Here is a 14,220-nt window from a genome sequence, read left to right as displayed (position 1 = left end):
TTCCGAACATGAACTCAGTGGTGCCCAACCTTCTTCTGTCCGCTCACATCCCCCTCAAAGTCATCCCTATGCCAATGGGGCTCTGTGATTAGTCAGGGATGGCTTAAGGTGGGATGTGAGTGGGAAGGGAAGGTTGAGAATCACTGCTCTAGACCCAACTGTTACTGAAATCTTTGGCTTGAGAAAAATTGTCATTGGCCTAGTTCCTTTGGAGCAATGAAACTGTCCACGTGACGAGTCAATGAGGGACGATTAAAACAGTGGTTTTCAAACTTTTTCTTTCCAGTGGTATGCGAGTGGAAAGAAAAAGGTCGAGAACCACTGCTCTCTCTTTATCAATCCCTCCCTCCTCAACTACATACCTGTAGTACGTCTGCGACAGCTGATATGACATTGATGCAAAGGGCAAGGCTCTGCTCTTCTTTGGACCCAAAGCTTTACTGACTCTGCGACGGTTTACCAAACTCCGCTGTTGGAACTCGAGGAAGACTTTCACGAGAATTTCGTCCTTATATTGTTTGTAAAGATGAAATGTCTAGGGAAGTAATGCACATTTAAACAAAGCTTACACTCTCTCTCACGAAAACAGATTCAAGTTATTTACAATAGAGACAGTACTGAAATGCATCCGTGAAGAAATGATTTTTACAACTCCATTGATCCTCGCAATTTAAAAACAAAACTTGATCCTGCATAAAGGCACTAAGTGTTTCAATACCGGTACAATTTTCAGTTTATATGCCTCAACAATGAAGCAGCATAGAAAGGAGGTAAAATTTTATGGTGCAGGAATTATAGGATGTGCTTTTATCCTTCCCACAGAAAGTATGTTGCTGATCAAGTGGAAAGCATTGCTACTAAATACCCTGCACTAAAGTAAAGAAAGGTTAAGTGAATGGCTTACTGACAAGCAATTTGCCCGACGATTGTCAAAGCCCAACAAGGATTTTTAAAAATTTGACAAGTGTCTGCCCTGCTTGCCAATAAGTAACAGAGCTGAGATCAATCAGAAAGACACCGTTCAGGCTCCAATAATTAGGTTATCTCAACAAAGGAAAAGAACTTGTTTCTATGCTATCACTTAAGCTGCTTTCAGGTGGAATAGCTGGGAGAATGCATCTCCGGAGCCGGCTGCGGGTACGAACAGAGCAACATTCAGCGCTGAAAGGTCCGCAGCGGGGAGGGGCGCCGCGGAGCAAACGCCGGCTCCTGTCGACTGTGGCCGTAGTTCCGCCCACTTTCAGGTGCCATGGGGAAGCGCTCGGAAGCAGAGAATACACCTGCTCGAGGAGGGTACTCCTTGGGTCAGGGTTCTCCACTTTCAGGTGGCCTCCCAGCAGCCGCATTTGGGTATTTTAGGCGGCTTTACGTTGGGGTATTCCGGCCACCTGAAAGCAGCTTTAAACAGCTCAGTTGATGAAGGACTCCTGCACCCAGTGAAACCAGCTCTTAACTCACATCGCCAATCAGACATGCTCTCTGCCCATCTAAACAAATGCCGAGACAAAGACAAGCCCTGGCATCAGCAACTGTGAACTCAACAAAAACAGGAAATGCTGGATAAGGTGCACCTGTGGACAGAGCAACAGTTATCATTTCAAATCCGAGACCCTTCATCAGAACTGGAAGAGTAAATTTTCAGAAAAAGAGAAGGAAGGAGGAGGTACAGGGAAAACAATGGGACCATGTCCGATGGTGAGACCAAATGAGACGTTGCTAATAATAGGACTGTGGAAAACGCCAAGCGGGAGGATTATGTTAACGAAGAGATGAGTGCCAAGGTTTGCGTAGCAGTAAGCACAACGCTGTTACAGATCCAGCAGTTCGAGTTCGGATCCGGTGCCGTCTAAAAGGAGTTTATGTATTCTACCCATGTCCGTACGAGTTTACTCTGGCTGTTCCAGTTTCCTCCCACCTTTCAAAACATACCGGGGTGGTTAGTGAATTGGGGCAGCACAGGGTCGTGGGCCAAAATGGCCTGTTACTGTGCTGTACGTCAAGTCAAGTCACCTTTATTTATTGTTCATCCCATGCTTGCATGGTAAAGATGAGATAGCATTTCTCCACGGAGCTTATTTTCATTGATACAAGTTAAGACAGGTCAAATATTAAATATTAAGACATTTACTGTAAGAGTCCCCAGTACCAAGTTACTCTATGAACATATGCTCTGGAAGTTCAGGAGGGGGAAAAAAACTGTTGCCCAATCTGGATGATTGGGCCCTAGTGCCTCTTACCAGAAGGCAGAAGGGTGAATGGTTTACATGAGGTGTGTGTGAGGTCTCCCCGACATGAAGTCGAGAATCCAATTACACAAGGAGGTGGTTAGACCCAGTAGGTTCAACTTCCTTATCAGGTACTGTGGTACGATTGTGTTGAAGGCCGAGCTGAAGTCAATAAATTTTTTTTAAAAAAGAGAGAAAAACTAAGCCAAATTACACAGAAGGATAGGAGGCAGAAATGGCCATTACCGTTACAGACAGAAAGAGCGAGTTACTGACTGCATATGTAATGAAAGCAGCTGAAATACCAAATATTAAAAACAATGTAAAAATGTGCTATATTATGAAATATTTGCATGAAGAAATAAAACCCACAACATTTATTTTTTAACGTTCAGATAGTTTGATGAATAGTAATTATTAATCGTTAAATCTCGTGAAACAAGTATCTTCAGCATGGGGGAGCACTGGTCCAGCGCCAGCGATTGGGACGGGACTCGAATCCCATGCTACCTGTCAGGGGTTGGCACGTTCTCCTCTCGTCTGCGTGGGTTTCCTCCGGGGGCTCCCGTTTCCCCCCCACAGTTCAAAACATTCCGGGGTTGTAGGTCAATTGAGTGTAATTGGGTGGCATGGGCTCATGACTGAAATGGCCCGTTATCGTGCTGCCCGTTGAAATTTCTATTTTACAGTTCCATACAAGAGGCTGAGATCCGCAACTGTTGAATGATTTCCTCGACAAGGCAGGAAGTGGAGGAACAACGAATCAACAGGCAAATAATTTCAAACACGCGGAAAATGGATTTTAAAGACGCGGAAATCTGCGGAAACGTGGAAAATTCGCGTGCCCAGAGCCTGGAGAAAAGGTTAGATTTTAAATAGAAAGATTCACGAAAAAGGCAATGATCTGACTGAAGTCTCAGGATGTTGATGTGTTTCATACATACCTGAAAGGGCTGGCATGATTTCATCTGTATATCTGACAGTGCCAGAGCGCTCTGAATGAAGTTTTGCAGGACCAAATAATGAATATCGTCAGTGCTGCAAAAGGAAAACAAGAAGTAAACATCGTATAGCTTTTTGAAATTTCAGAGAACAACAAAACTTGGTTTATAGCAACTATTCATCATTTGGAGGTAGAAGAAGATTGCTGTTTGTGCCAATCGCCTGCTATCAGCTAAAAGCTCCAACGTTTTCTGCTAGCGCCAACTCTCAAAATTCTCTGCGACTTTCTGTGTCAGAAATGAGGTCGCCTCTTATCTTGGGGCCACAGAGTAAAGATGACCTATTTAGGACAGGATTTCTTCATTCAGCAAGGTATGACTCTATGGAATTTAGTATTCCAGAGAGCTGTGGAAGCTGAATCAATCAACACGTTCAAGCCCAGGTCTTCAGGGCTAATCTAGGATTATGGGAACATACTGGAAAGCGAATCTGAAGCCAAGACCCTTCATCGCTTTACTGGACGGTGGGACAGGGATTTATGTATGACCTGCTCTAGTTTCTCTTTAATTAAAAATGTTTTTTTTTTAAAGAGGTACAGCACGGTAACAGGCCCTTCAGGCTCACAAGCCCATGCTGCCCAAACGCACTCAATTAACCGACCTTGTACGCTTTTGATGGTGGGACACCCAGGAACACTCCCGCAGATATGGAAAGGAGGCACAAACTTCTTACAGACAGCAACAGATTTGAACCCGGGCCTGCTGCTGTAGTGGTGCCTTGTTATTGCGTGACATTAAAACTGCACAACAGCAAATTAGAAACTTGTAATAAATAGACTGCAGTCTTCATTTCAACTTAACTCAATGTTGAGAAAATTGGAGAGATATCAAACCGTTGCTAACTGCAAGACAAGAAAGATGGGCTGTATGAGAGAGTGCCTGGGAGGTTGATAAGGAAGTGTCCAGGAATGGGAAATTATAGGACCGAAGAGTGACTGAATGGGCTGACGATGTTTCAGAGGTCACAAAATGAAAGGCCTAAAGATGACCACACATTTCCTTTGGTGGACAACCAGCAGGCGTAGGTTTAAGCTACAAAAGCAGCGAAGGGTTCAATAAAATAATTTCACCCAAAGGCAAGTGAGTTCCTTGGAACTTGCTGGCTAAAAAATGTGGTGGGAGCAGGAACATTCCTCAGTTTTACAAGGAACTCTGGCGAACTCTTAAGAATCGCAACTGACAAAGTTACAGGATAGGAGGTAGGAAGGAGGGACAAAATTCACTGGACATGATAACTCTTTCACCTCTGTCACCTCTCTCATCAAAGATATCACGATTATCCAAATGATGCTTTAGGAGCTGTTGAGTTTCTCCAACGCTTTTGTGATTGTACTTCAATCAGAGAGCTCGCAGACTTGTTTTACTCCAAATGTTTGAAGGGAGGGATTTCAGGTTAAAAGTACCATATCTGATGGCATGCAAGACCCTCCCCCGCCCCCCCCAACCCCCACCCATCAATTCAGCAGTGAATATTAAGAATTTTTTGTGTATTGACGGGTAAGCAAAATGTTTTCAATTCAGTTCTCACTCACTGTGCTGCGTGGCTTCTTCTCAGAAGACCGCCCAGCCTCAGAGCTCAGGGTGCCCACCGGCAACCCGCGGGTGTTGGCGACGTTGGCAAATGGATTCCTCCTGCACCTCGTGCTGCTGGCGGGGGGGCTGCCGTGGTCGACCTTCTCACTGGGGGAGATGAACGGTGGTGCTGGAAAGCACGGTCTTGTGTTGTTGGCCTTCTCACCGGGGCGGGAGAAAGTGAGTGGCGGCGGTGGCTCCAGAGAGCACGGGCTACCCGAGGAAAGGTGGCCCGCGAAGCTGCGAGCCCACTTCCCGACCAGCTGCAGTACCTCCACGGGCTTCTCGAAGCTGGGCGAGTAGCTGGCGACCTGCGCAGTGGCCGTCGCGGCAATGCCGAGGGGACAGAAGGGTGTCACTCCCTCCCGGATACTGGGGCCAGGTGGCGATATCAGTCGGACAGTGGGGGATCCCTCCCTCCCTGATACTGAGCCATATAATGACGATGATCTCTGCCAGCGTTACACACCGTTATCACCCTAATTTAAACTTTGCGTATAAGACCCGGGGGATATTTTTGAGCTAGATTTTGGGTAAAAAGGGGGTCTTGTGTGCTGTCAAATACAGTACCTTCCATTCCATGACTGTACCCTTCCCCTGCATTTTATATCTTGATCGTCTGTGGGTGTGCCAGGACACAAAACCACCAGAACCTGTTTCCCATAGATATGGGAATCGTTTGAAATATCCGAGATAATATTCAGTCAATGATCAATTGCTAATGTTTCAAAATCTGAACACGATCTGGAAAACAGATGAGGATCACGGATAAATTACCTCTTTATGTCATCTTGTCTCTGATGTTCACTCCCTTCTTCTCCAACGACCAATATTTTAAATCTGGACAAAGAATAACATTCAAATGAAATACAGTAAGTATTGAGAAGGAATAATCTATAAGGTCCTTATTGTTCTCTCTCCCCCACCCCCCACCCCACCCCCCAAGGTTTTACACTCCTTCCCACTTTTCTCCTTTGATGTTCGCCCACCAGAAAACGTACAAGAATTCTTACTCCAAACCTCGAGGTACTCACTCGCTAGCATGGAAACCATCTCATGATATTTGAGCAAGTCTCCCTGGGGAACGAACTTCCTCAGCTCGGAAGAAAGTATCGTCTGCTCTGCCAAGCCACAGTTTAAACATTATAGCTTGCTGATGCAAAATTATTTCACTTTGCAATTTATGAGGTTCTGCGAATTGATGGTCACCACAATGTTCCAAATATATTACTTTGAATAGAATCTCAATTTCTATGATAAGAATTCCCAATTCCCCAGGTAAAGTATTGAGAACCATTTATATTTAGGTGAAAAGTAAACTTAATAAGTGATTTGAAAACAAATCATTAATTTGAATTAATGATTCTATACAAGAGTAAAACTAAGGTACTTATACACCAATTCTCAAAACTCATAAATATGGCACGTGCAGTACCGTGAGGAGCAGAGCACAGACATTGCAGAATTACTGAAGTAAAAATGTTATCATCTCTTCTTTAGGGGAGATATTTTCAGACAAAGAAACCTTTGAAAAGCAGCGCACCTGACAAACAATTCCTGCAGTGTATCAGGAATCTCGATATTCCCAGATCCAAGCGTGGAGCTGAACTTTTCTCTCAGTTTTCTGACAAATTCTTTGAACTCCTTTGCACAAACCTGCACAATGGAAAAGTCATTTGGACATGGCAAAGACAAGTGTAAAGGCTCTAAAAATGCTGGAAACACTCGGCGGGTGCCAAGAGAAAAAGATCTAAAGTCGCAGGTCAAAGCGCCTTTGTCAAGTTAGCTTCATGATGCACCTGCAGTACTGTGAGGAACGTGGCGCAGACAGTGTCTTGGGGAAGCTCCTAGCTCTGAGGAAGGAAACTGACATTAACTCTGTTTCTCTTTCCATAGAATATGCCTGACCTGATGAACGTTTTCATTTTCTGTGTTTATTTCATTCTTGAAAGAAAGGATCGAACTTCAACCTCAGCTTCCCCAGATTGCAGCAATGGGAAACCTGGCCATCCCAGAGCTGGGAATTCCAACCAGGAACAAATGCTCCAATCACCTGAAATCCATCCCAGTCAATTTTGAAGTAAACAGAATACCAGTATAATCAGATCGGCCCATTGTTGTTGTGGTCGGGACAACCATTCAGTCTGAAACTGTTGCGATATTACTGCTGATGGAACTATGAATCAAACCAGAAAATATTGGAAATACTTACTGGCATCTCTGAAGGGTGAAGCATGCATCAGCATTTTATTTTTAGATGCACCTAATTGCATTTTAAAAAAAATGTCCGGGGAGATTTTATGCTAACTTCACGGCTAAGGTGGCAGCTCAGAAACATTTAAGATCCTTTTTGAAGTATTTGAATAAACAATGGTTTGGAATCAATGCGCCAAGCTTCAAACACCAAGACATGACCCAATACTTTGCTGCAGAGAAAAATAAATTGCAGGGCTTTCTTACCTTACTGTCCAGATAATCATCCTTTTTGCTCATTATTTCATCAATTAAAGCATGATCTTCATAGACTTCAGCAAGACAAATTCTGCCAATATTAAAAACATATTTGAAGAGGTCCCAGAGTTATCAGATACATTCGAGAAGGAAAAGAAATCACATCGAGTTGATTGAGGAGTGGCACCCATTAGCACATTTGAGGCTACAGTAAAAGTCCAAAAATCCAGATGTCTGAAATCCAGACCACCCAAGGATTGGGACTCTCAAACTTTTTAAATTTAGAGGGCTATTGTGTGCGCGCGTACGTCCCGCAGATGCACAGCGACCACAGGTGATCACGCTTAATACAGGTAACCTCATCACAAAAAAATTAATTTGTATGCTGTATTTTTATTTCACAATGCTCATTTTAAAACATCATTTCAAGCATTTCACGCTCTTTTCGGTCACGAAAAATTTTTACGTTTACATTTTTGTCAAGGGTCGACTCTACTTTAAAACTGCTCATTTTAATAAATGAAGCTTGCTGTCTTGGCTAAACTATCAAAAATGATCTGTTCATCTCTTCTTTATTCCCCCATAAATTTGAATTTTAAAATGACTGCCCAAGAATCTGTAAAAACCGTAATTCTGGACTGATCCAATCCCTGAGCAGTCTAGATTCTAGGACTTTTACTGTATTTCACACAGTGCACAGCACAGAATTAGGCCAATTAGGGTCAGAACACAGAGGAGCTGGAGGAACTCGGCTGGTCTCGCAGCATCCATAGGAAGTAAAGATATATCACCAACCTTGCGGGCCATTCCTCGAGGTAAGGGCTTGAGGGAGGGATCAGGCCCAAAACGTCGATTCTATATCTTTACCTCCTGTGGATGCTGCGAGACCAGCTGAGTTCCTCCAGCTCTTCTGTGTTTTAACTGCAATCATAGCATCTGCAGACTTTTGTGTTTCACTCATCTCGGGCGAATGGTGTGCTATGTGGCCTGCAAACTAATCCCTATTCCTCTTTGTATATCAACAAAGCCTTTCATATTCCTGTAATTCATCGTTCAACATTTCACAAGTCTTTCAGAAGCAAATTGGCTGCAGGATTATATTACACCAGGGTATCATCAACACAAATTGCTGCTTTTCCTTCTCAGATTTCTCCGGCCAGCAAGCTAACGATCTCCCATTCTCAAAAGCAGTCCAGCAACACAGATCTGGCAGCAGTCTATACAATTTAGTCACTCCTTCCCTTCCCTGGTCCCGATCACTAGCTCTGTAACAACGTTGCGTTAACCGCTACGGTTACCGTGCCACTCCTGTGCTTACCATGCCACCCCATATCTGGATTATTGTGTACGTCGTCAACGAATCCTGTAAAATATCTGATCCAAAAAAATAACGACAGAGTCCTGGAGAGCACTGTGGAACAGAGTGACTCAGGTGGACAAAGTTGTGAAAAAGCTATTTTTCATGCTTGCCTTCATTGCGTTAGGAGCCTTGTTTTGGGAGTATAAAAGTTGGGAGGTCAAGATACAGCTTGGAATCCACATGGAGTATTCTGTGTAGTTCTGGACACCTAGCTCTAGGAAGGGTATCAATAAGTTGGATGAGGTGCAGAGGAGCACTTGGATTGTAGGGAGAGACTGTTTCTTTATTCAACTGTTTCTTTATTCCCTAGAATGAAGGAAGCTGAGAAGTGACCTTGAAGAGGTTTATAAAATCAAGAGGGGCAAGGATAAAGTGAACGCGCGCAGTCTTTTCGCAGGTTAGTCAATTCTAGAACGAGAGGGCTTAAGGTGAGAGGGGAGAGGCTTAAGAGAAACCTGAGGGGAAAATCTTTCATTCAGTGGGTAGTCCATATATGGAAAAAGCTGCCAGAGGAAGCTATAGGTACAATCACAATATTCAAAAGATACTTGGACAGATATATGGATAGGAAAGGCCTAGAAGGAAATGGACCAAATGGGACCAGCCTAGAATGCTATCCTGGGTGAGTTGGGCCAAAGAACACGTTCCATGCTGTATGACTGCGGGGATAGATGTAAAAGATAAAACAAAGCTAGGTTTCATTTGGTCGTTACAAGAAGTTACCTCACTCCATTAAAACACCCAACGGGCCATTTGAAAAGCCAATCGCACAGACGATCTACAAAAGATGGATGCAAAACTCAATGGCATCCACATTATGCTGCAGGACCTCTCGAGGCTGTTACTTAGGAGCAGGAGTGGTCTCACCTGTAATTAAGCATTGTCTGAGGATTCTTGAGAATGTAGCGAGATCGCCGTCCCACAGCAAGAGAAGTTTTATCCAAAGCCACCTCAAAATAATCGTGCATGACGTCTCTGACCGTTTGCCAAGGAACAAAGGGTCCTTTCACCTCAATGCAAATAACAGATTATGTTTTCAAAGGCATGCAAGTGGGCATTTAACAAGATTTCACCTTAAGCTTTTATACAGCCAATTTGGAGTGCAATTCAACTAATCATTAACATTTTGAGGCATTATAATTATAGAAAGGACACTTATTTAATCACTTACTTTTTTGTTAAGGACATGGCTGGCTACTCGACAAAGCATAAGCAGACTGTCTTCCTGTGCGGTCCAGGTGACACGGAGTTTGGTCATACGACGCAGGGCACTCCTATCTGCGTCATCTGTGAAGCGAAACCTCTTAGTCTTCCCCTGTTGTGGTGCCTCCTCTGCAGGCGTAAGCAAAGAATTATTATCGCAAATGAAAAAGATATACCGTGAACTTTATTAAGGAGAATTCTGAAGCCAAGGGAACCCAAAGCCCCTGGATTGCAGGAGGCTAAGTTGTGACCCGAGAGAAGTATCTGAACTTGGAAATATACTGCTGTTCCTTCATTGAGACTGGGTCCAAATCCTGGAATTTTCTCTTGGACGTCAATAGCGAGCAGCAGATTTTCACCTCAACTGGAAAGCATCCTGACTTGGAAATATACTGCTGTTCCTTCATTGAGACTGGGTCCAAATCCTGGAATTTTCTCCTGGACGTCAATAGCGAGCAGTAGATTTTCTCCTCAACTGGAAAGCATCCTGACTTGGAAATATACTGCTGTTCCTTCATTGACACTGGGTCCAAATCCTGGAATTTTCTCTTGGACGTCAATAGCGAGCAGCAGATTTTCACCTCAACTGGAAAGCATCCTGACTTGGAAATATACTGCTGTTCCTTCATTGAGACTGGGTCCAAATCCTGGAATTTTCTCCTGGACGTCAATAGCGAGCAGCAGATTTTCTCCTCAACTGGAAAGCATCCTGACTTGGAAATATATTGCTGTTCCTTCATTGACACTAGATCCAAATCCTGAAATTCTCTTATATGACTCACATGGAGAGCAGCTTCGCTAAAGGACATGTTGCAGCTCTCTGCTGCTCTCTTGAGGGCCATTTGGGATGGGGAATAAATGCTGGCTTAGTTGGAGAGATTGCAAAAAAAAATCTAAAATGACGATTTTCTCCTGCAAATCTAAAAAATTATTCCTCTGTCTTTTAAGTGGGGAAACCTAATAAGACTTAATAGAGTGATGAAACCCTCACCTTTCTTCTTCTTTTTTCTTGTTTTCTTGCCACCCTCTTTTTCAGGACGTTTTCTCTTCTGCCCTTTTCCACCGGCTACACGCTTGTTTCTGCCAACGTTGGACTCCTTTTCAATTCGGATTTCTTCCTTCTTCTTGGCAAGAGGCACGGACCCGAGCATCCCTAACATACTGAATTTATTTCCTGTGTCAAAAAAAAACCTTGTTAACAAGGCTTCCAACACCCAACTTAAGGAAAAATAGCAAAAAAAAATTTGCGAGATTTTTTTTAAAGTACAGAACAGCATACATATTTTACCTCCTAGTTAAAACAAAATTAGATTGTCGTGGAGTAGGTTTACACAGAGGGCACGACATGGTAGGCTAAAGGGGCTGTAATGATCTGTTAAAACTTGCATTTGACTCCAGTGGGTTAATTCGATTGAAAGCATGTGAAAATCAAGTATGCAAATAGCTTAAAAGTTGAAGCTAACTCGACAGCGCCATTATCCCAGGTTCAATTCTAACCGCTGGTTGTGCCTGTGTTGAGTTGGTAAGTTCTTCCTTTTGATGGCATGTATTTTCCAAATTTGCCGGTTTACTACCGCATCCCAAAGACATACGGGTTGGTAGGTTAATCGGCCATTGTAAATTGCCAGGTGCGTTCAGTGAGTGTTGGGACTCTCGGGTGTGGGGGTGGGGGTCGTGGAGAATTTGTTGGGAATATGGGGAGAATAGATTACAGGAAAAATGAGAATGGGATTGTTGTGAGCTAACGTAACTTTAATGGGCCAAATGGCCTTGATTGTCCAAATGGGCACCTTTACGTTGTAGAGCAGTATTTCTCAACCTGTGATCCGTGGGTCTGTTTATAGATGGTCTGCAGCGAAGTACGAAGACAAGCATTACTGATATATGGAACAAATAATTTTTAAGACAATTATAAAAAAATTTAAAAGAGTATACATTTAAATACTTTTCCACCAAAACAAGATGTCCCATTAGTGGTCTGGGAAAGGGGTCAAGAAGGCCAGCCCATTTCCCCAGCCACTGTTATAGGTGGCCTAAGGTCAATGAAGGAATATGGAAAATGGTCTGTGGATGGAAAAAAGGTTGAAAACTTCTAGTGTCAAGAAATATGGTAAATCTGATGAAGCAATAAACTACAATTCAACTTGCATCTTCTTAGCTAGTGTCAATTTGGTATTTGCATATAGTGATGTCGGTTTAACTTAAATTGTTCCTTATTTTAAATTTAATTTAGAGATACAATAACAGGTGTTACCAGCACACAAACCGGTGCCGCCCAAAGACACCAGGTAACCTACAAACCCTGTATGTTTTTCGAGGGAGGGAGGAGACAGGAACACGCAGAGTAAATCCATGCAGACATGTACAAACTCCTTACGGACAGTGCCGGATTTAATTTGAACTGCATTATTTCAAATTCATGAACAGAAAGTCCAATTAAAAATTTTGTAAAGTTCAGCCTCTTGACATTTTACAGGTTCATTTCAATATTTAGCCATGATTGTATCATGTTTCCTTATGGGTTATTAATTTAGGTTAGCATACAGTACAGAACCATACTGTAGAAAGGATTATTTGAAAGATTATTTTACCTGCAACTCCAAGTGGAAGAGAATGCTTGTTCAGGAAACTTTGTAGTCGCATTGTGTTGCTCTCAGTGATGTTGAGGCTCTAAAAAAGCAAATTGAAATAGCAGTCTGGTTTAGCCTGGTTGAAATAAAGAGAGATTTCCGTTCATATAATTGATAAAGCATAACAGGCAACCATTAATCCTTCAGGTCCCTTGAGCAGTCTCATCAGCTCATTTCCTAAATCCTTTCCTGTGGCCAACAAGCTATTTTTTCCTCAGTCGCGAACCAGAGTTTCAAGCCAAATGTTGACTGTCCAATTCCCTCCTCGAATTCTGTTTGATCTACTGCTCCTCCAGCAATTTGCCTTTTGCTCTATTTTCTCTCAGCATATCCCTCCTATACTTTTTTGGCTTTCATTTTGAACCTGTGTCCTCTGTGTCAGTAGGAAAAACTTCTCTCTATTATTCTACCTAAACCCATCATGATCGAGAAAAAAATATTTCTCAATCTGTAATCTGTGCACCACCGATAGTCAACGAAGCTGTAAACTTCACGAAAGGAAAAAAAAAGTAAATTTCTAAAAATCGTTGCCACCGATAGAAAACAAAAGTCCTGGCGATCAGAGAAGGGTCTTGAGTTCGCTTGCCTCTTTACCCCTCCCTGTTTATTGTCCAGTTTTTCCAAATGGCTTGCATGAAGTAAAGGACTAAAATTATGTTGGCCTGTGGGTGAAGAAAAAGCAAGGACCACCAATTTAGAACATCTTCTCCCTGCTCTCTATTCCCTGATGGAATTCCCAACTTTATTTTCTCCATTCACAGTGCCACAGATGCAATTTTTTATCTCACTCTTAATCCAGTTAGAAGTCTCTAACCATATTGGTTAATTTATCAAAAAATTGGGTCACGGAGGTAAATGCAAGTGGTAAGGAAGGGAGGGAATGATGAATACAAAACAGCAAAATGCCATTCAAACCTAGTTAGCCACCCTGGAAGAGCCACTCATTTTCATTTTGCCTGTAATAAAAAGCTTCATCAATTTTGACCCCTTGCATTGCTCAGCTTTGTAGAAAAGGATTTCACCAGGTTGCAGAGAGCGTTCATTGCTTTATTCTAACAAATTAATTTGAAATATTCCAGATTTAATACCTTCAGTCACCTCCAATGTCGTTCCAATTCCAGTAAGTTCAGGATATCTTTTGAAGCAATATTAGCTTTAAGATAGTTAATTACCTTTTTAGCATTTTTCATAATGTAACTGGTCCAGATCCAGTTTCGTTTCAGATGCCCAAAGAAACTAGAATCGAGGCCTGCGGCTCCAAGACCGTCACCTGGAAGCTTCCCATCTTCTATTAACTTCCGACTACCCCTGGAGAAATAGGAGAGAAATCATTAAAAGGAGCATCGGTCATTATTACTGACAAACACTGCCTTCAAGAGAATTCATGGAAGGTTTGCAGAAGATTGTGGGTGGGGGAACAACAAGCAATTTGAGTAGTCAAAGCTTTTAATTCTTTAATAAATGTTACAAAATCTGATATTTTTAACGACTGCATGCATCAGAAGCAAACGCACGTTGCATACTCCAGCAGGGAACATTTGTTCTCCATGGTGTTCTTAGCAGGTGTATCCTGATCCATCTCAGAGTGAAGCACAGTGTCTCCCGCTCCCTCAGGTGCTGCAAGGCCACTCTTATTTAAGCGAGGAACCCGTATGACTCCTGAAAATAAACACGTGGAAGTGACAAGGATTTTTTATTTTTTAAGTTCAATTGCTCCACTTTCTGTAGTCCAACCTCACCTCTGTCTTCTCACAATGCTGATTAAATAATGAGCTCTA

At 42.7% G+C, this 14,220-nt stretch overlaps 1 protein-coding gene across 2 annotated transcripts in view; it reads right to left on the bottom strand.

The window, feature by feature from the left end:
- Positions 1-14,220, bottom strand: part of LOC138746878 (general transcription factor 3C polypeptide 1) — a 68,781-nt gene that overhangs the window by 17,237 nt on the left and 37,324 nt on the right. For both annotated transcript variants that reach the window (XM_069905461.1, XM_069905462.1), the window contains 11 exons: positions 13,957-14,101; positions 13,615-13,750; positions 12,404-12,482; positions 10,804-10,986; positions 9,781-9,941; positions 9,477-9,619; positions 7,259-7,340; positions 6,342-6,454; positions 5,576-5,638; positions 3,170-3,263; positions 363-535 (listed from right to left, as the gene is read on the bottom strand). In XM_069905461.1, the coding sequence (XP_069761562.1) occupies positions 363-535; positions 3,170-3,263; positions 5,576-5,638; positions 6,342-6,454; positions 7,259-7,340; positions 9,477-9,619; positions 9,781-9,941; positions 10,804-10,986; positions 12,404-12,482; positions 13,615-13,750; positions 13,957-14,101 (1,372 nt within the window). The remainder of the gene's footprint in view (positions 1-362; positions 536-3,169; positions 3,264-5,575; positions 5,639-6,341; positions 6,455-7,258; positions 7,341-9,476; positions 9,620-9,780; positions 9,942-10,803; positions 10,987-12,403; positions 12,483-13,614; positions 13,751-13,956; positions 14,102-14,220) is intronic.

The sequence above is a fragment of the Narcine bancroftii genome, chromosome 12, assembly GCF_036971445.1.
Source record: "Narcine bancroftii isolate sNarBan1 chromosome 12, sNarBan1.hap1, whole genome shotgun sequence".
NCBI classification, from domain to species: domain Eukaryota; kingdom Metazoa; phylum Chordata; class Chondrichthyes; order Torpediniformes; family Narcinidae; genus Narcine; species Narcine bancroftii.
Note: the sequence above shows the minus strand (reverse complement) of the source record. Positions and strands in the feature narration are given on the sequence as shown.